At 39.8% G+C, this 23,155-nt stretch overlaps 1 protein-coding gene across 1 annotated transcript in view; it reads right to left on the bottom strand.

Moving 5' to 3' along the window:
* Positions 1 to 23,155, bottom strand: part of ush2a (Usher syndrome 2A (autosomal recessive, mild)) — a 222,274-nt gene that overhangs the window by 47,274 nt on the left and 151,845 nt on the right. The window contains exons 62-65 of the mRNA XM_075463126.1: positions 11,530 to 11,753; positions 7,922 to 8,261; positions 4,677 to 4,874; positions 4,355 to 4,509 (exon numbers count right to left, since the gene is read on the bottom strand). Coding sequence (XP_075319241.1) covers positions 4,355 to 4,509; positions 4,677 to 4,874; positions 7,922 to 8,261; positions 11,530 to 11,753 — 917 coding nt within the window. The remainder of the gene's footprint in view (positions 1 to 4,354; positions 4,510 to 4,676; positions 4,875 to 7,921; positions 8,262 to 11,529; positions 11,754 to 23,155) is intronic.

The following is a 23,155-nucleotide window of genomic DNA, read 5'->3' as shown; positions in this document are numbered from 1 at the left end:
AATGCTCTTGTAAGAAGAAGAAGTTGTGCCAGGCACTCAAACTCTGCTTCTCTGGTTATGAAAAAAAAAGGGAAAACAGGAACAGCTTTAGCATAAATTCACTGTACAGGAGAGGAGTGATACGGGAGAAGCAAACATATTTCAACACAATGGTTGATAGTAGGTAGAATGCGTAAATATTTAGTTTAATATAACATAATATATACCGTATACTGACATTCTGTATGAAAATACACGGTTTGTTTTTATGGCCATATTGAAGTATTGTTCTAAAATATTTTAAACAAATAGTTCATCAATACAATAATACGGTTGCAGATTGACGTTTTACCAATAAACCTTAAAGCTGCCGTCGGCAGGTTTTCAAAATTCCGAGTCTAAAGTCGGAAAATTCGAACTGATACAACTTTCAGGTCCCTCCCCCGCTGTGGACGAGGTTGTGCACGTGAGTTCACACCAGTGTGCGCGCACACAAGCTGGGGGCAGACTCACGCTCAGCATGGAAGACGTGGTTGGTGACTGTTCTGCTCAGATAATAGATAAATAATAAACCTAACGTGATTGGTTGAAAACAGCCGGGAGCGCTCGATTTTTGCAGGCACGATAACAGGCTTCAGAGGGAGCTACAGAATTCGGGATTTTTCCTAAACAGCCTATTTAATATTCTACTTCCAGAATCCCATGACAGTTCAAGCTAATATTACTAAAAAAAAGTTGCCGACGGCAGCTTTAAACCTTTTTTAGGCATTAGAAACTTAAAAATAAAAAAAAGTATCCTCATTTTAATCGTCTGATGTGGTAAATCTAAGGTTTGTTTGTGAATGATTTACAAAAGACTGATTTACTAAACTTGCAGTCTTTGAGAGGGTAGACATAATATGAAATGTACGTTAAAACTCTACGTAACTTCAGGCAATCGTGCCAATAAAATACACGATTCATTAAACACATTTCGGTGTACAAAACTATGAAACTCACGGATCCAAAGGAAAATCCGATTGTGAGAAATACAAATAAGGCAGACTCGAGGGCAGTTGTTGTAAAAGCAAAATTGGTGATTCTACAGTGGAGTTAAAGATAAAAGGGGTTAAGAAAGTGAAGCGATAACTGTTGGGCGAAACTGGGAACTGTGACGTTAAGATCAGGCGAATGACAGGAGACAAATGGCAGAGAGAACAGGGCAAAAGGATTGGCAGACAGAGGAGGACCAATCGCTCTTCCTCCCGCTCTAAGTGACCAACCGCATTAGATCAGCACCTTCTGTTGTCACAGCAGGTGTGCACTTGTATGCGCCTATGTTTTTTTGTCAGTGTCTGCGAGCGTGTGCGCAGGTGTGTGTGTGTGTGAGAGAGAGAGAGGGAGCTGATGCCAGGTAATTGCAGTGGTGTATTAGGTTAGTTCAAGTTATCCCATAATTGGGACTGTTTGGCCAATTTTCAGTGGTGTACAAACTAATCCAACTCACTCCTTTTCCACACTCTGCCGGAGTGTGTGTGCACGCTTGCGTGAACGTATGTATGTGTGTTTGAGACAGAGATGTGGACAGAGAGAACATGAAGAGCAAATTTGTGTTCGGAGATTGTGGTGTGAGGGTGCATGTGCACACCATTCTCACTTAAATGAACAAAATTTCATACTAGGGCGATCCAAAGGCTCAATTTTTAAGAATTTTTAACACACTGTAAAACATCTGAACGGAAGGCCAGAATGTTTGAACAACAGTCACTTTTACTGAAATTATAGTGATGCTGAAAAAGAAAAAGAGCTCAAAGGAGAAGATGAGAACAACCGCTGAACCCAACTGAATCTACGCATTTTTTCAAAGCATAGATTTTCTTTTCTTGATACCATCAGTGTACAATTAAAACACGCAAAGCCAAAGACCACAACAATGGTCAAGAAATATACAAAACTGCGGTCAAGTGCAAACTCTGACAGGTAAAGCTACCATAATAAGTCCACCATGATGGTCATTTGAAAGAGAAAAACACAACAGAAGGTCTATCCACAAATCAACAGTCAATAGCATCTGTTGTCATCAGAATTTGTAAGTTTCACTGTAGACGGGCATTAGATTATTAAAGAATGTGATGGCAAAAAAAACAGAAAAACAACTTTCACTTCTAAAGTCCAACTGAAATGACAGAATACTCTTTTTGTAGTGAAAAGTAATGTCAGCATATTTTCACACCCTATCAAGAACACAACATTATCAAAAAGGTAGAAAATGTAAAACCCCCTATGATGATAAATACTATTGGACAACGTTTTCCTTCGCCCGGACGCAGGTCACTGGGCCTCCCCCTGGAGCCAGGCCAAGGGGTGGGGCCCGGCAGCAAGCGCCTGGTGGTCGGGTCTGTGCCCATGGGGCTCGGTCGGGCACCTTACTAAGGTTTACCTAGTTGTGCTACGTCTTTGCGCTGCTCTGACCACTCTGCTCCTTGATAGGAAAACCAACACAGAGCATCATATTTCCAAACAGTTCTCACCCCATTAATCTTTGCTGTTCCATTTCATCCATGTCATTATTCTCTACAACGTTCATTTATTGTGTATATTAATCCATCAACGTATCAAGCCTTCACTACCAGTTTGACCAACTGTCTTCTCATCTCACCCTCTCTGCTCTATCCATACTTCCGGCAACACAACTATAGGCTTCCTCTTTACGGAGGAACGCACTCATCAAAATAATGAGATGTTAAATTAGCTTTTGAAAAGCAAGAAATACACTTTTCAACGTGAGCTTTCATCACCACTAAGCCGGAGAAATTAATTGTTGTGGTGATATCAGCTCAGCTACAGCCAGCGAGATAGCAGGGGGACTAAGTTCTATGTGAAGGTATTATGGCTGCTATCACACACATCGCGTCGGCTCAGCAAATCCAGAGCCCTGCATACTGTGGGAGAGCGGAAACGAGGCTTAATAACAGCTTGTTCCCTCAGACGAACTGCACAGAGTTCAGAGTGTGGAAACATCTCACTGTAATTTCTAAACAATAGAGGTCAGACAGGTTTAGAATTTGTAAAATATGATTCAACAGATTGGTTGTTAAAAAAAGTGTGGGGTGCCCGCTGAACCAGTTGAGCTTTTAAAATTAAATTTTTAATTAATTTTAAAGTTTTTAAAATGAAGTTTTAACTTAAAAAAAAAAATCAAATCACTGAGAATCACTTCGGGGACTGCAATGCGGCCCCCACTTTTACAGGTGTCCGGTATGGGGCCTCATTAGGACGTAACACAGACATACCAACCGACTAACTGTTTTCTTCCTTTTCTTTTTCTTAATGTCTTCTAGCCCAATTAAAGGAGTGAGTGAGACTATAGAGTAAAGTGGTGCTTAGTTCAGTGAAGCCAAGGCCATCTTTAAAGGGGGCATAAGATAATCACATGGTGGAATAATGACGTTATGAAATGGGGTGGTACAACAGTGTAAGGCACTGGAAAGTGTTTGAGAGAAGTGTTAGTGTGTGAAAGAGAGACTGCTTTACATGGAAGGTTGACAAAACAGAGACAATCCAGAAGCACATAGTATGAGCCAATAAAAGAGTATTTCTCTTGCTGCTTGTAGAAGCAGCCAGTAGTGTTTTACTGTTTAGTACAAAGTAACTAATGAGGCATTACAAGTGTTGCTTATCAGTACCACACACTACCTGCTGAGGATATTTCAAGGTTTATAAATTTGTGAGCAAGACCAGCCTGCAAGTCTGTAAGGCCATTGAACTGGATTGCTGTTCTTGTCCCAATACACAAGCATGGAAGGGAAATCGAGCTGAAAGATGAACTGCAAAGTTGTGGACTGTGTAAGAAAAACGTTAAGACATAATGCCGCTTCTAACTTTGTCTGTAGGAGATCATCACGTAAATATAGTTGAATTCATACAGAGTTGTTGTCCTTAAGTTACTTAAACTGTAATTATGCTAGATGATGCAGTTATAAAATCAAGATTTTAATTAGAGCAGAGTTGTCTTAATGGGCTGATTTTTAATCACGGTTTCTGATGTGTTAAGCCATATGACAAAAAAAAATAAAAATATGTGAACAAAAGCAGCTTTGTTGGGAATTCGGCTGCATTAATATACACTTACGCTTTACTGTTTTTTTACAAAAAGATGGAAATTTCGAGCATGTGTAGATTGCCCAAATTACGTCTAGTTGAGCCTAACTCAATGGAGTTGTGTTTGGGTGTGTGAGCCTGGTTTTGAGAGTCCCAGTTTTGTATAATTTCAGTCAGACTAACACGTTTACATGCATTTTAAAAGTCTGGTTTTGGTTAGACTACCACAATAATTCAGCGTTTTCTAGTTTTAAGCAAACATGCTTACTTACACCGAATGCACATGCAGTCTTACCTTTGTACTGTCAGTACAACCAGCCCGATTACAAGCCCTCAGCTGGTAACTATATTCTTGAAAAGGTCTGATCCCACCAACATCAGTGAAACTGTATTCATCTCCACGGTAACGCTCATGTCCATCCCGCAGTATGACATAGTGGGTGATCACACCTTGCAAAATAGCAAAGACATTGTTAGCCTTTTCAGAATACTTGATTTCGCACCACATGGAGTTAATTAAACTAACCAAACCTGGAGAAAAGATATTTTATTACTAGATTATGGCCATTATTTCTATAACTCCCAGAAAGTAGTTGCACACAAACATGCCTACAAACCATTAGGTCTGGCAGGAGCTTGCCATTGCAACTGGATGATGTCATCTCGTTCACCTCGGCGACTCCAGCGCGGTGCGGCCACTCCCCATGGTTCGTCTTCACTGGTCGTCACTTTTGTGACATTGCTGGAGCCCCGACCAAAGCTGTTCCAGCCCCTCACTCTATACTCATATGTAGTGAAGGGCTTGAGGTCAGAGTCTACAACAAAGCAAGGACAGGAGGAAGACCAAAGAAGAAAAACAAGTTAATCTCCAACCTTTTTCACTCAGTTAAATAATAGATCAAATATAAAAGCTTTTTGTTAAGTGGAATCTAACAGTGGAAGTCCAGTTCAATTAATTTAAATGAATTGAAGTTCAATAGCGTCTTTCACATTTGCCTTTTCAAGCTGGGACTGATATACCTTCATTGCGCATCGTATCATGTGGGGTCGAAGTTGATTCTCACATGATACGCCTCTGAGCTGGCGTAACAGAGAGATGATAACAGAGATGAAACAATCCTGCTTTGTGTGTGCTGAAACACATCAAGCTGGCAATGTGTAAAGACACAACGATGCAGGGCTGACCCGCCTCTGTTTGGTATGTGTGAATTATGAAGGGAAACAGCAGCAGGTTAACAAAAATGTCTTTTCTTTTTGCATCGATAAGGTGCAACCCATGTGTGAAAGAGGCTAATAATACTTTATTAATTGCCTGAAGGGAAATTTTATTAATTATATAAAGGGAAGTAATGGGCTGCAGGACAGTGATTTCACAAGATACGTATTCCTGAAAGTAAAATCAAGAAACTTGCAGTATGATGCAAATTAATCACAATGGATTTTTGACTTAAACTTTTTTTCCTTTTCTACAACATGCTCATTATGCATCAATCATGACACTAATGTGTTAACTTAAACTAATAATAAAAGCTCTATTATATAAAACTGCATAGGGAGTTATATTGTGAATAGTAAGAGATGCCAAATACATGCAACACCACTGATAGAAAATTGTAAACGTGATGCCATGACTGAAGCCTTTCGACACACAGGTGGTTACAATCCCTCTGGTGATGAGGTGTAGCTACAGGAGCATATATATACATATAAATGCACTGCTGCACATATATGTGCATTACTTTTAAGAGTGTAAAGGGACTGCTGCTGTAAATGGACATGGTGTAATTGCCAGTCTGGGGCTCTTAACTTTACAACTGCCATAACTTTAGCAGCAAAACACAGTGGCACACAGATGTAAACAAAACAATGGTTATGTTTGCACAAACAGTTTCTAAAAACTTTGAGTTTGATTATAAACTATTATACATGATCATGAATACAAGTTGTGTGTTAACGAAGCAGTATATAGTATATATTCTACAGCACTCGCTGTAGATGGGAAGCTATCTGGGAGTGATCTGCCTTTGTTTTTTCCCTCATAGTAGTATACCATGATACTGTGTGTGAATGTGCGCGTTGGAAACATCTGGTGTATGGTGGGTGGCGACAGCTTTATGTGCCTCTGCCCAGATGGTGTCACAGCATAGCCTAGGAACTCTTATCCTAACCGCCCCATACCACATACAGAAAGCAATTGAAGCATATACATCGAACTACATTCCCTATAAAGGGGACACTGAAACAGTTACTAACTGAATGTTAGACAAAATATCTGTAATTATGAGCACACAACCAGCCATCCTCGTTAACACTCACACCCACAATTAGTCTTGATTAGATAGACAAACTACCCAGATAAATAATGTGTGCAGACTGAAATTGACGACACACACTCCCACAAACACACACACGTGCACATACTCCCTTTGGGCTGATAAATAGTTGAGAATGTTGAAATGGCATCTAAACGCCCATCTCTGAGTTTTAATGACACACAAGTGTACGGCACAGAGAGAGTTAGCTTGTTACAGCTATTAATATACACTGCAACAGCTGTCCTGGTGCGTGTGTGCGCGCGGAAGTGTGTGTGCGTGTGTAAGAGTATGTGTCTGAGTGCAAACTCCATTGATTGTAACAGGGACACATTGAAAGGCAGACCTCTGCAGGCTACTGTTTTCATTGAGCCTCATGTCTCACAGATGGTTACACTACATTAGTTGTTCAGTGTTTCGAAGGACTGAAGAGAGCATCTTAAACTTCCAACAAAGTTCTAATGCAAACATTAGATTAATGATAATTGAATATGGACACTGGGATTTTAAAAATTGCGACTGACATCAAACGATTATAATAATAATCATCAATACTGACAATGAAAACTTGAGAGTAAAAGCAGGAAGACTAAGGATGGCCCACTGCTCCAAAACGTCTCGCAAACCTTCATTCTTTGATCTCCAGGTACCATGTACCATGGCCTTTGTAACTTTGTAAAAAATTTCACAGTTTATATTTCCACCTTTGTTTTCACTGGTCCCGTCATTAATTGGAATAGCATGAAAATATACAAGGAGGCTCAAAACTCCAAATTTTAAAGAAAAGATTTTCAGGCCACTGCACGTTTCTCAAGTATTGAGAAACACTTGGTGAAACATTCAGGAAGACTGCTATTGATTGATAGCTTTTAGGTGAGTTCAAAATGTTTTCCTAATCATTTTTATGAAAAAAACACTCACAAACATTAATGTGTTAATAATGGACTGACTCTTGTGAATTGTCCATGGTGCTGAACAATGAAAAACAGAGAAATTAAAATAGTCTTGAGTTGAACAATTTTGACATCTGTAAGGAAATGAGAGTTTGTCTGACTAAGTGGGTCAGACAAATGCTCTTTATTCTTAATATTTTATTCTCTTAGGCCAAATATTTTCAACAACTTAATGAGTGGTAAGCAGGTTCCTCTTCACGCTTGCAGCTTATCAAGTCATATTACAGAAAGAAAGTGCTCCTGCTTTGTCAGTGAATTAGCTGCACCTAATTATCAACAGTACTGAAGTCTGAATACATCTGTGTTCAATGCAGAGTAGAGTAAAGAGCTGAACAGATATTGTAGACATAAACTACAAAGTGATATTTAGAGAAAATTGAAACGCTCAGAATTTGTTTTAAAGACAGTAAACCAATACAAATGCTTTGAATGAGGGGTAAAACACGTTAGAGTAGACAGAAGACAATCCCTGCACAGCTGACAGTAGCTGGAAGAGTCAAAGTTAAAAAAAAAAAACCTGGCACACATTCTGGAAAAGTATTTTTCAGTTCTTTTTAAAGACAGTGTTAAAAAGATACATACATATTTATATATTACCTGTGTAGGTGTAAACGCTGGCATCTCCGCTGAACACTGCCTCTTCGTGTGATGGGCACAGACTTCCCTCGGACTGCGCTGACTCAGAGTGTGTGTTACTGTATGTGTCAACCATTTTGTAAGTGTTATTACTTCTGTTTGTATTTGTTGACAGGCCCATAGTGAGGTCTTCCTGCGTGGTGCTGATGAATGGTGAGTGCGCTGTGAATTGTGTGTCAGGGTGCGTGTGTGCAGTCAGGACCCATGTGCAGGCTGTCAGAGATGGATCAAGGTCACAGGAGCCACAGTAAGCTGTTGCTGCTGCAGCTACGGGACACACAGCACCCTGCAAACACTGGTGCTGCACACGCACAGATGACAGGAGGACAGAGATAGAGAAAATCAAAGAGAGGAGGAGGGAAGACATAAGAGTTAGTTAGCATTAGAGCATTAAACAGCAGAGCATACAAATAAAGAAACTATTAGTTTATGACAATATTCTGTTATAAGTTTTATGTAATACGCTTTTGCATCTTTTTCTTTCTTTAACATATATACACAATGAGTGTAATTACACAATTATTAGATGTGTATGCATGTGTGGGCCTTATATGGGTCCTAATGACATCATTAGTGCTAATGAGAGTTCCTACCCTTTGTCCATGTATGTGTATGTGTATGTGTGTATGAGTGTATGTGTGCACGCTCGTGCCATCTCATGCTGATTTAGGAACACACAAACGCCACATGACCCCAGTTGATAAATGGAGGATGGCCTGATCTCCAACTCCCGATGTGACAATGAGACCGAGTTTGACAGAGAAAGTATGGGGAGAATTCTATCCAACCCCAAATGTCTACTGAGCTGCTGACGACAATCTGCTCTGTCCTTTCAGTCAACATGCCATCAATTTAACGGATGTTTACAAAGAATATCTAAGTTGCTTGGCTTTTTTTAACCTCCGTTTCTATATCTTTCAGTGCACCAGGTCGGTTTTTGCATGACCGGCTAAAAGTCACATCAAATTTTATTTTGTATCAAACATCTATAAATGACAATTGACAAAAATGATATATATGTACAGATGTATATGATCTGCTAAATTTTGCCACTTATTTTCGTTGGTCTGTGAAAAAGAGCAGGAATTTCCGTTTTTCTCTGCTCTGACAAGGGAGCAGTGGTGCTGCTGGTAAGGCAAAGTCAATTCTAGAGCCCATGAACAAAAACAATATTTGTTAAAGGTGACATAAATTGACATAACTGACAAAAGACTGATTTAAATTAGATGGATTAAAAAACTGAGCTTCAGATTTCCTTGTCCGCATTTTGAGACCCTCATTTTAATAAGGATTCTTTTACTTTGTTTTATCAGTCAACTAATTACACTCAACACAGGTTGAATCATTATTTTGTAAAAACAATAAAAAATGAAAGCCTGACACCTCACATTAGTATCCAAATACTACTCAATTCTCCATGAAAGCACCCTTGGCAGCAGTAACAGCCTCAAGTCTTCTTGGGAATGATTCTTCAAGCTTGGCAATTTTTTTCTTTTGGGAGCATCTTTCATTCTTTGACTCTGCTGATAAGGTCTACTCTCCACAAGTTTCACATATCTTTCATGAAAACACTTCAGCTCATGCTTCAGGTCATTGAAATGTAAGCCTTTCACCTAGCCTGAGCACTCTGTAAAATGTTCTCACTCAGGATTGCTCTAAATTCTTCAGCATTTTTCTATTTTTCTTTCTCTCTGCCCTTGTCATAGAAAAACATCCCCACCAAATGATTCTGCCATTTCCATGTTGTTTGACTGTGGGGGGCGTATTAATGAGGTGATGCTCAGGGTAACATTTACTCCGCACATTCTTGTCATTTGTGGCCAAATAGTTCAATCACTTTTTCTTCAGAGGATTGAATTTCACATAGTCTGGGAGTGATTCAGGTGCCTGTTGGCAAATTCCCAGCAAATGGTCTTGCATCTTTTAGTGAGGAAGGGCTTCTGTGTGTCCACTAAAAAGCCGGATTGGTGGAGTGGTCCACATGCATAGACATGTACCTACTGAGTTATGTACAGGTAATTCAGCTGAGAAAGAAGTTGAGTTTGGTTAAGTTGTAAAGCAAATCAATGACCACTGTAGAATTAAGATGTACCAGAGCGCAGCTGTGAGTGTCACAATTCTGTATACATATGTAAAATAGATTATGATTGCCTTTTATCTTTAACAAAATAATGTCAGTTTAATAAAATAATATTCTCGTGGGGAATGTAAGATCGCTAGCAAATAAAATGGATGAGTCTGGAGCTCTCATCAGAGACATCAGAAGCAATGGCAAAAGCAGTGGCAGAGATATTGCAGTTCTTCGGTAATAATTGATAATCTAATCTTGAACATGTCACTGTGAAGAAGAAGAACTGCGCTCGGGAAATTGAACTGTTAGCTGGGAGTTTCCATCCACATTACCTACAAAGAGTTCACTGGTGTTATTCTAGCATTGTATATCTTACCCTGTGCTGCCTGTGATGTGTGATGTGATGTGCCTCCCTCTCTACTACACTTCCAACTTTCCAACATTTTTCAACTGCTCCACCAGAGAAAATTAAAAGAAAAAGTTTGAAATGTAAGCTTTGAAGCCTGTCCTCCATTTAGAAAAATCATATCACATAATGGTTCCCCTTCTCAACTCTGTTCAGTGGAAACTTGTGATCAAGAGGAGTTTTAGAAGATGGTCTCAGAAAGCTCAAGAAACTCTGAAGGGGTGTTGTATCAGTTGCCCTAACATCCCACAACACAAAAGTCCTGGAGAGACTTTCATTGTAGCTTGTAAGCAAATGAACATCTTTCAAGATCCACGACAGTTTGATTATTGTCCTGGGGCTGGCAGGAATAAGCGATTGGGCGAATATAACATTTCTATCTAGGGAGAAGAAGAGGAGGAGGTGGTAGAGTCTACAGAAACCTGAACACAGAGTTTGTCTCCAAGAAGGGACAGAGCAGACTCTTCTTTTTGAAGAAACTTAGGTCCTTAAATGTATTCACCAAGAGGCTGCATATCTACTATAAGTCTGTAGTGGAGAGATCAGTCTGCTTTACAGCCGTCTGCTGGGGCAGCAGCATCAGAGTCATCGACTCAAAGAAAGTGAATTAAAGAAGGCCGTTTCTGTGCTGGGGACTGCTTTGGAGTCCCTGGACCTGATTATGCAAAGGAAAACGTTGCAAAAGCTGCACAACATGATGGTCAATGCTGCACACTGTCTACATAACACACTGATCAAATAACAAAGTGTGTTCAGTCACAGGCTTCTTCAGCTCTGCTGCAACAAAGAACAGTACAAGTAGAAATTCTTGTCCTTAGCAATAACTTTGCACAATTTCTTTCTTTTTAACATTGACTAATGGCTAATAACTTATAACTGTTTTAATTCTTTAAGCTGCAAAAATAATTACAATTTTGAGATTAATCATTAAATTCATTTTAGTTCCATTCAATTGAGTTAATTCAAATTCAATTCAATTCAATAACAAAACACCCACACTCTCACAGATTAAAGCTTATGTTTGAGAATCATATATATACATATCATTTATATATAAAATTAAGATGCACTTTGATAAACAAAGGAACCCACGGGAATATAGAGGCCTTGTGTGGGTCGGTCAGCACACACAAGACGTTGGGGGTCAAAGCCAATCCCATTGCAGCACTCCTCTTCACGGTGTATGACCACGGACCCACAGCATTGCAGCATCACTGTGGCATTGCCAGCAGGGTGTATTGTCGGATATCCTTCTTTGTCCACACAGCAGAGAGAGGTTGAAGAGTTTATATACTCCTGACCACAGCAGACAAAACCTAAAGACAAGAGAATATCCATCATGGTATTGTTTTGGGTACATTTTCATGTGAAAAGATATTACTGATTTTACTGTACCAAGAAGCATTTTTGCTACAACTTTGCTGCAGGTATTACCAAAATTATTTAAGAGTGTATCCCCAAAGTATTTTATCAGGTCTGTCAAACTGCATTTATGCTTACATTTTGAACAGCTGTTTACTTTCGAATTTCAGATACACGGCTCCGCTTGCAAATGTACTTAATTTCTCCATCACTCTCGAGCTTGAGCAGGACTCCTCCTATCACCATATTAACTAAATGCTTTTCTTGAATGATAAATTTGTAATTTGTCTCTTTTAAAAAGAGTATCCATGTCATCTGTTTATCAATACTTAAATGTGAAAAAAGAATTACGTCTGACGTCTTGTGTGTTTCCTCTCTCAGTAGTACCATGTAAAAATCTGCAGTTGATGCTACGCTGTGCCGTTAGTCCTCTATTTTTGCCAAACTACCTTCTCCTTCTCTCTTCTATCTATCTGATCTGTACAGCAACACTATTTAGGCTGCGTCGAATATCATTGCGCATATTCTCCTATCATTCTTATATACATCCACATAGCCTCTTCTCTTTATCCTTTCCTGCATATCTCTTTTTCTCTCCTGTATTCACGGCTCAGCAGTAATACTCAGGCTACACTATCGACAGAGTGCAAGTGAGGAAGAAGCGTGTTTTTCTGAGAGCTGCCATTTGTGACAGTGACAGCTGACGTCTGTCTGCGTCTGCATCACCTTCAGCAGCAAGGTGACATTTAAAATACATGCTATCGCTCTGTTCACCTATAAATGTTTTAAAGCTGAATATGAAATTTAAAAGATATTTTCATAACATTCTCCAGCACTTCCTTTAAAGAAGAAAAATGTGTTACTTTAAAAGAAAGACTTAAAACTTCTGAAGTGGCCGAAGATGTGATGTAAAAATGACTAATTAATAATGTTTGGCTTAGAGAATATATAAAAATCTGGAGGCGTTAAATAGTTACAACATTGTAAGCATTATTGAAAATTGAGAATTGTATGAAAAAATGCCAGTAGAAGTTGTATATGTCTAGAAAAAAAAATTCAGACATGAATCCAAGTGACCCCAAAAAGGGCGTTGAGCATAACAAGCAATAACAGAACAATGACTGGCGATTAAACAAAATCTAGATTCATTAACTAGACATTGAGATTCACTCCTATCCCCAGTAACCCACTGGGTACCCTTGCCTGCATTTTTTAATTCTTTACAACCAAAACTGAAAATGTAATTAATTTTAATGTGCTTAAGGAAGCTTCGGTCATGGACATTCGAATGAAACACAACTAGCAGCAGCTTCTCTACAGAAGAAATAAGACATGAAGATTGAGAAATGAAGTAAACATCTGATAACACCAGATGAACCTATCTGGTTATGCTGATCACTTATCCCAGCTGAAGATGGGAACTGGCAGACATCCTTCAAAATGTTATTGCAATCAGGGTTCTCACCATCAGTGCTCCATGGACACAGCGATAAACAAGACAAACAACCATAAACCCTCACACTCACTCCTAGGACCAATCTAGAATGACCAATTAACCAAACATACATGGTTTAGACTGTGAAAGGAAGTTGAAGTACCCAGAAAGTACCCATGCATGCACAGAGAGAACATGCAAACTTAAGATTAAGGAGATATGTATTCATGACCTGTTGAATTGAAACAGTGGCGATTTATTAAGAAGTCTTCAAATTACTTTAACTTTGGGTCAGATAGGCAGTATGAAAATTCAGATTTGGAAGAGCTGACTATCATCACTCTGAATCACTGCAGTATCATCTACAAAATAAGATGCGACCCTGCACTTCCCAAACCGGTCGCCCTCCTCTCCACGGAAATCACAAACAGGATCAGAGACTAGGAGCATCCCTGGTGGAGTCCAACACGCACGGTAAACAAGTTCGACGTAATGCCAAGAATGCGGACACAGCTCTTGCTTTGGTTATACAGGGACCGAATTGGCTTGCAAAAGTGATTCCGGTACCTCATACTCCCCCAGCACCCCCACAGAATCAGAACCCCCACCCTGGTCAGCCACTGGACAGGTGTTTTCCCCAGACCTCCATACAACAGTAGCCGCATTTGGACAGAGCCGTTTTAAGAACGGTCCTCCTCGAATTTTGTTCTGATAACTGTCCTTCCCCAGCGGAAATGTTTCAGTCTGCATTCGCACATGAGTCGGGACCAGGTCGAGACTGATGCTATGCAACCGTCTGCGACAGTGACGTGTTACTTTAGCGCCACATTCAACAACAAAAGAAAAGAAAACAAAAGAAAACAAGACAAAACCCACGAAAAGTAAGGAGAAGAAAAAAACACCACAAAGAAGCTAATATGGAGAGCGGGGAGGCCAACGTGTTCATGGTCTGCATGATGGTGATATTAATCATGGATGATCACATTGGGCGTCTAACATCGAGGCTGGAAGAGCTCACAGAGAGAGTCAGGATCGAGCGCAGGCGATACTTCTTCGTTTCATGAAGGAAGGAAAGCAGAGCACCGCAGACAAAGGAGACAATGTGTAAGTTTAACTTATTAAACACGCGCCAGTTGTGTCTGTGTCGTATGAGTAAACATTTCAGCCGTGACAGCATGACATGGGGCGTAGCTACCAACCTACGTCAGATGTGTTCCTATAGAACCCAGAAAAGACCCAGCCTCGGAGAAAGAGCTAAAATGGTTATAGGAACTGAGGGCAATGGTCCCGAGTTCCTGTATGTGCGAATGCGGTAAAAAACGTCCCCGTGGATTAAAAGGTTATAGGAACTGCCAAAGGTTCCTACAGTGCGAATGCGGCTAATGAAGAGGTCCCATGTCACCCAAGACAGCCCCATCCCAGTATGTTAAACATACTGTTGAATAATATTTACTGTTTGCAGCCATATGATGTTGCAGCTATTTGCTGTTCAATTATACTTGCAAAACTGCTTCTGCATCAAACCTGACCTAAATAGCTCCATGTTATGGGTGAAAGAGAAATACCTTTCATTGCCACTTCATATCTATGGTGTCATACTTACTGGAACAACATTTCCAAGAATGAAAACCTTATGAGATGACAGTGATTGTTGTGGGTCTTGGTCAAACCCTCAGATGTTACCAGGGAAACTGAGTTATTTCTTTCTTTGAAAAGAACTCAAGATGAAGTTAAGTTTTTCACTTCGGGATCTAAAGTTCCAGTTTTTGGAGTCCACCCAATGAGTAGAGTGATGATTCTAGAGTGTAACTAGTTCACAGTTTTGTCTAATACCAAGCTACATTTTGTGCTGTCTTGGTAGGAACCTGCCTTCCTTACAGTGTGCTCATTCTGAAAGTGTAATTGACCTACACAGTGACATGATATTACTGACTTTGTTACATGCAAAAAAAGCTATCAAAAAACAAATGTCACCATCCTTAATTCTTCTGTGTAGGTGCCGCATGCTGTGCCCTGCGTGATGCCGTCTTGGGTGGCCGCCCATATCACCCAAAACTAAATCCATCATTGCTAGCAGGCTTTGGCCTTGGCATTTTGGCATTGGATTAAGGTTATGATATACTGTAATACTGACTCAGCGGCTTCCTGCTGTGATGGTACATTAGAAATACAAATGAGCATGGAATGGCTTAACTAAACAAATGTGTTCTAATGTGTGCACAGTAAAGGCTTCAACATAAAAGTTTACTAATTTAGAGTAAGAAGAGCCAGTTTATTTATTACAATATTAGTTTATTGTGAAAATAAGCTATATTTGATGAGATATTTAGCAAATTTATCCTAACAATTGATGACATGCTGATCTGTGGCACCATCTACCTCCAGCTGTGGTAGCGATTTTACTTGACAGAGGACATTAAACACCAAGTCAATGCTTTGTATCATAGCCTCAGCCCCGTAATGAGGCTCCAGCTAGTTATGGTATGATAAATAACTTATTGTTTCACGCTCTAATCACCATTCACACTTTAAGCACATTAAATGTTATTAATTTAAGCAATAATTTGACTTAAAGGCCAAAAGTGGAGAATGGAACATATTTTATACTGCGTTGTTGCAGTGCATTATAGCCGCAACACATCCATCACAGGGACCATGTGGCAGGAAAACGCACGTGTATGTGATTGTGTGACATAAAGGCAGTCTGACGGCATGTAACTCACTTAGCAGCGGCAGCTGTTGCAGAGCGGGGTCTTGGTGGCCAATTCCCTCAGCGCCTTACTTCAGCTTCAATGACGCGCAAATAAACAGCTCAACACTTTTCCAAAATAGCTTCTCTCTACTCATCTTTTGTCCTTTTGGACACCTCACTTCTTCTTTTCCCTTTCGTATGGACAGCCAGCTCTTCACAACTCACAATTTTCAGTCCCCTCACTTTACTCACCAGCAAGCCAATGGTATTTATCTGTATCCTCTATCAGGCCTTTGTTCAAACACAGCTCTTTGTGATGATAACTCCTAAACACTTGTGACCTGAAGTCCAGCAGTTATCTCCTGCTTTTTCCACAGACTTAATCAGATCTTCCTCTGATCACTCGTTTTTCTTATTTGCATCCTCAACCTCCATATCAGCCTATACAGCCTATACCATCTATAGCAGTCTTTTGTTCTGTGTATTCATCATCAATGTTCTCTTGCACCTTTTTTCCTCTCGCCTAAATCTGCATTTTTTTCTTCTGTTCTTATGAAAACACGTAAAACAAATTGATAAACTCCAGCACAAACCCGACTCACAGATTAAACTCCCCGTTAGATTTTTCAATTCTTATATTTCTCTTTTTATCGCTGATCCACTCAATCCGTCCTCTTTATCACACAGATGTCTTGCTCTTATCCTGTTTTCCTTCAACAGTTAACTCTCTCTATCTCCCTGAATCCACACAGTTCATAGGTCTACAATGTTTGTTTACTATTAAGCGGCTAAACTTCATTATTGTATTATCATGCATTCAGCAGAAAACCAATCCCTGTCATTATGTGTGTAATCTGACATGCCTGTACATTTGTGTTAACATTTTGCAACACGCATCCTCATATTCCTTTCCTCCCCATAAGCTGTGTGCTTTTGCTTGGGTGTGTATGTCCTGACAACATTTTATTTCACACCTTTTGTTTTCTCTTGTGCATCACAGAAAGCTTCAGCCTTAATCTTCAGATTTACGCAGGATTTGCATACATTCGTTAATAGCGTCGGGAGCGCAGCGTCAACACAAGGTGCTTAGACAACGTGAATTATTATTAGGGTTTCACTCATTCCACTTAATGATAAGTCAATATTTAGCCCTGGCAATGAACTACAGATAAAAATGTGTGTTGTGGATTAGGGTTATCCGAGCTCTCTAGGAGACCAAAACCCCTGCACAACTTTAAACAAACCAAACACTTTTAAATACCTGAATATATTACAAGGGGTGTGGAACAAAGTGCAAAGCAAGTGCACATTTACACAGTTTTGTATGTGTGCATAAGAACACACACACTCATGCTGAGGCAGGTTTCATGGACACGTATTTCTGAACTTAGTAACAAATACTATTTTGGACATATCTGTGCACTGGATAGAAGAAATTGCGCCAAAAGGAATAACTTCTCATCAAACTTTAAATAAATGGCATTATCTTCTCCGCACCTGGCTGGACTCTCCCAGGCACACACTCTCTGCAGGACAAAGTGTGCGTTTGTGTATGTATGCACTTTGTGCTCCACAGAGGCCAGACTGTATGTCATGGCGAGAGATGAAATCACAGTGGATTGACTTTCTCACACAGTGGGAACACACATATGTGGATGTTGGGACAGCAAGCACACACAAAATCAAAGATACACAACTGCTCTTTTCCCACTGGACTGGTTGTCCTCTCGTCTTTCTGACAATCTTCTTTCTTATTTCTCTTTTTTAATCACGGCAACATTACCAGCTGGGCATGTGTGCAACACTGCGCGTTAGTGTGGTGTGCATCTTTGCATGTATGTATTGAGTGCTTAAGTGTGTGTGCTGAGCTTATGTAAATGCTTTGGTAGCAGTTATATTTTCACCACCCAACAGGGATTCACTAAAGAGTAAGACACAGCAAGCAGCTGCTCCTGTGCGTTTAAAGAGTTTGTGAGAGAGAGAGATGGAGAGACGTGACTGAGTGACTGAAATCAAGAATGAGAACGTAACACGAACAATGTTGACAGTAAAAAGTAACAAAACAAGACACCCAAATAATACAAGGGAGAATAAAGGGAAGATAAAATGAAAGTGAAAACTTCATTTACAAACATGGTAGCATCCACTAAAGATAGATCATTAAATGAAGTCAATATATTTGACAGCATACTAAACAGAGAGTCCAGACAATATGTAGTCATCTGGCAGGTAATATCACATTTGCTACCCAATCGACAAGTTCTTCATCAACCCTAGCAGAAACATTGTAGTTGTACAATGATCAGTGCTCCCTTTCCTTCAGGTAATCCACTGCTGGTGATAAATACTGTTGTTAAAGTTAAACTGTTGACTTAAATTGTTCAGGATTTGGGAGGCTCAGGTGACCATGAAACATCCTATAGTTATGCTGCTTTAGGCATAGATTGCTGGGGGACCACCCATGATACACCTTGTTGTATTTTTTAAGGGCCTTGAGATGACATTTGTTGTAATTTGGCGCTATATAAATAAAATTGATCTGAATTGAATTTAAGGGCAGAGCAAGGCTTCAACTACTCTTCAACTCCTGGTTGGCCCATAAATCACTGTTTGTCTTATTCATGCAACTCCCCCATCTCAACCTCCCTGATCCCATCCCTTTCTCATATCTTGTCACATCCATTTATCTATTCTCCTCCATTTATTGTCTCCTCTTTTTCAGGTACAAATCTCGAAAGTCCTAAGTTGAATCCAGTCAAGGAGTTCCTGAGACTGAACCACTATTCTAAGTATCCTTCTCCCTTGACACCAATTACAACACAACTCGGATGAGGTGATCAGTTAACCTGAAAACCCATTTGCATTGCCTAACACTCCTCATTAAAACCGTAAACTCACACTGTTGTGTTACTGTATTTGTCAGTAAAAATGTGGCCGGCAAGATAGAAAGACTTTAGCCTTGTGCATCGCCAACAGGGAAAAAAATACGTAGAAAAAATCCTGTTTTTCTTCGGGCTGCTGAGACGGCCTGACTGAATTTAACAATTTTAGATTAACTTCAACTTTTAGCTAGATGTAACATAACATGAAGCGATAAAAAGTTTGACTTACTTATGGTACTTTATATTGTCCTTGTTTTATTACAAAAAGCCTAACACACATTGAATTTTAGAGAGCAATTCTTTGTGTTCTAGAATAATTTGTTTAAATTGAGTATCATAGTTCATATAAACACTATCTAATCATATACACACGTCAATATATATATATATATATATATATATATGTTCATCTCGTTGGCTTTATTTACTTTAAAAAAAGCTATGTGTTAATTGGAAGCCATTCCTTTAAATGCTAACTTTTAATTGATCCACAATGTGTAACAGAAACAATGTCAAGAACACAAAGGCAAATTTAACGTGCACATACAGACACACACATACAGAGCATACCGTGCTCATCTATGTGACCCTGACAGCCTCTGGTTTTATTCTTGCCAGTCATTAAAGCAAACCTAATAGAAAAACCATCATCATAAATACATTAACAGAGAGAGAAATGTCTTCCTGTGTTCAGAGAGCACTCGATCTTCTAAAGCAGCCAGACGCTGCTGTTTGGAATGCAGTACTGTTGGCCATTTGCTACTCACCATTGATGAGAGGCTTTTGGCAATGATAAACACACACACACAAACAGAGAGTAATACACACTCAGAAACTGATTAGAATCTTTTGGCAGAAACAATCAAAGGATATGCAAAGGATGTGCGTCTGTAAAAAGATCCATGAAAAAAAAACGCATTCAGACATACAGAAAGAGACAACTACATAGAAAAGTAAAAGATGCATGCAGTGAGTTTAAGAAATTCTCCATGCACATTTGCACTCACTTATACACACAAACGCATCCGCTCTCACAACTCCACCAGGCTCAGAGTGAGCTAGCTTAACTACTGCGATAATTTCCCTCCAGCAAATGGTCACTGTGCCCTTGAAAAACATATTTGATTATTACTTTTTCCCCCCCTCCTCTTTTTTTTTTCTCTTTTAGCATCATCACAGCCATTTTCATCACGCGCTCTGATGATGGCACGGCAAGGCGCGTTAAGATAACACCCCAGCACCGCCAGGCTTTTAACACTTAAACGGTGAAAAGGGATATTCAGATTTGTCCTTGAACGTTTGGATGGGGCCTGCTGGGCCCGGACAGAGGGAGGGAGTAAGAGAAGGAGTTAAAGAAATGCACACGATTTTAAGATTTACTCACTTTCAGAAAAAGTGAGGTGGGGAGAGCATTTACAGTAGCACCCACAGTGACAGATGTGTCAGTGGGGTTGAAGGGCAGATGGAAGATTTAAAAAACCGGACACTAAAGAAAAAAGTGTCAAGGGGAAATGATTAGTGAAGCGCAGAGTAAGGAAGGGAAGAGTCAGGAAGCAATGGGAGGCCAAAGACATCCCACATGTTCCATTAAACACCACCTAAGTCCCAGATGAACATCTCATATACAAACTAAGATACAAAAGAGAAGAGATGCAAATGAAGAGATTAAAAGTTGATCGTGAACCTGCAGCACAGGAAGAAATGCTGTGAGAAAACGGGGGTTCTCTTGTTCTAAAACAAACAGTATATAATCTACATGAAAGTTAAATGAAAGCTGTTTAAACAAACGGGCAGATTTGGAAGGAAAGGATTTAGCGCAGAGACTTTGTATTACTCTATAACAACTGGGGATACAGAGGAAAGGATTATAGCTTTTCTCAATAATACACCAGCAACTAAAAGTGGACAGTGTAGAATTTAGGCAAGCTGTTACTGATGGCATATAGGAGTTAATCAATCAAAGATTTTAAATGAAATGTTGGAAGAGGGCTCTTGACATTTACTTTGAGACAGCAATGGCCCTGTAGCACCAAGAGCAGCATGGCAATCCCATTCAATGACACTTGACAATGGGTCCTTTCAGCCACAGCAGCACTGTACACTCAGAAATGTTCTAACAGGCCTCACAAAACCATACACGACACATGTAGTGTCCATGAAAAAATAAATATAATCAGTTATGTGACTGCCAGTAAATGACTTGCAAGAATAGTTTTATTTTTTATACCAGATACTTGGCACAGTGATGCTGAGGATAAATCAGAGATAAGCAAAGTTCATGACTGTCCTCTCCTACAGTTGTCATGATCTATTGTTTCTTGCTTGGTTCTTTTATCGCTATGATTTTTTTTTATGGGATACGGGTTTTCATTTTAAAACGTGCTTTAATATACTATGACTAGTTTCTTTGTCTCACGTTGGCCGAGTTTTTTGGAATGTCTTGATTTTCTTTATTTATTTTGAACTCTGGTTTCCCCAAAGTCCTCAGTTAATGTTACATCCTAATTTATTTTGTTGAGCTTGCTCTACATTCTGTTTATGCATCTCTGCCGACTTTGCTTTCTGCCTTGTTCCACATCAGAGGTCCGTTTCACGAAGCAGGTTTAGTGAAAACTCTGAGTTGATTAACCCTGAAATGAGGGAAACCCTGAGTTTTCCGTTTCACAAAGGGAGGTAACTCAACCCCGAGAAAGAGGGGTAACTCTAGCCTGTTTCACAAAGAGAGGTAACTTAACCTCTCGGTCAGTTACCGTAGTAACAGACTCTCTGAACCTAACCTGGTCGGGACCAGGTTTTCCTCAAGAAACCTCGAGTTTCCGCCCTCTTTCAACCACACAACATTTGATTTCTTCATTCATTCAGTCAGCAGAGCGAGTTCTTCTACTTCTAGAAGTCCATTAGGCACAGTAGGAGATGACTTTTTTCACCAACATGTCCTTTTGACAACAATCCCGTGGATGAAGGTGCAGCATTATTGCGCAGAGAAATAAATATTCGTCGGGAGATGGTTATCAGACCGCGCATAGATGTTTTTGCATTTACAGACAATTATCTTTTTGAGCGGCACCATCAGAATTTTGTTGGGACAAAAGAAAAAAAAGACATAAAAGACAAATAAATATTTTTATGAATAGGCTTAAAAAAGATATATATATAGGCCTATTATATTTTATAATGGCACTTGTCTCTTGGACAAGAGACAAGTGCCTCCAGGGATTCCCCCAGCCACTGGCCTTCTGTTAGAGGTAGCGGTGCTGGGCACCACCCGTTTTACAGGCATCTGCCTTCTTTCTGTTGGCTGAGTAGAAGTCTGTGTTAGTTTAAATAGGCTTAATTATTTAAAAGAACATGATATAGATGAGAAGACATAGTTTATGTGTGTGAAAACAGCATTATGTTGGGAATAAAATAACTGCACAGTCAAATAGCCACTTAATATTTACTTTACAGTGTAAAACATGATCAAAATGTAGATCAACTCAGAGATCAGGAACAGACTCAGAGTTGGTTGAACCTGCTTTGTGAAACGGACCCCTGGTGTCTCTCGATTGCCGTCAATTGTTTTTCATTTATATTTATTTGCTTTAGTACTTTTTCCCGCTTGGTTTTCTTTGTTCGTTGCAAGGTTCTTGTCATTTGTTTGTGTGTGGCTGCTGACCTTCATGTCTTGGCAAGACCCGTTTCCTGCCACTCACTATTTTTTTTGTTTTTGGACTTCAGGGTTACCTTTCACAACAGTGCTTTTAGTTAAGTTTATGAGAATAGGACAAACTTTTGTTTATACCTATCCTCCTGCGTCCCTCTGCAAGCCTGCGTTCGGGTCCTGACCAAAGCATCTCTAGTGCACACATCATGACAACAGTTTTCTTTCAAGCTTAAGCTTGGTGTACTCGTACGGGGTAGGTTCCTTTCCTCACAAGCTTCTGTTCCATTACTGCAGCCAAAACCGTAAGCTGTGCTGCTGACATCCAAAGGACAGATGATCTTTCTGACCACTGGGCAGACATTGAGTAAGTAATAGTTTAACAATCAGCAGATGCAGCTAACAACTCTGTCACTGGGCATTATTCCCTATTCAAGTTGTGAGCACATCCTGGTCTTGTCACTGCATTCAGTTGTCTAGGAATCTGAATAAGCTTTTGTGTTTGTTCAATGTTGGGTCTTTGCTAATGCATCGCAACATGTTTTGCTGCCACTTGGGGCCATTCTCAGAAATATCTGAGGTATGGGCTGCTCTTGGTTGTGTTGAAACTGCTGTTGTTTATTTAGCTTTGACTGAAGTTAACAATCGGATTGGGATGAAGTGTTGATTGAATTATGAAGTTAGTCCAGCGCAGTCAACTGGGG

The sequence above is a fragment of the Odontesthes bonariensis genome, chromosome 1, assembly GCF_027942865.1.
Source record: "Odontesthes bonariensis isolate fOdoBon6 chromosome 1, fOdoBon6.hap1, whole genome shotgun sequence".
Taxonomy (NCBI): Eukaryota; Metazoa; Chordata; class Actinopteri; order Atheriniformes; family Atherinopsidae; genus Odontesthes; species Odontesthes bonariensis.
Note: the sequence above shows the minus strand (reverse complement) of the source record. Positions and strands in the feature narration are given on the sequence as shown.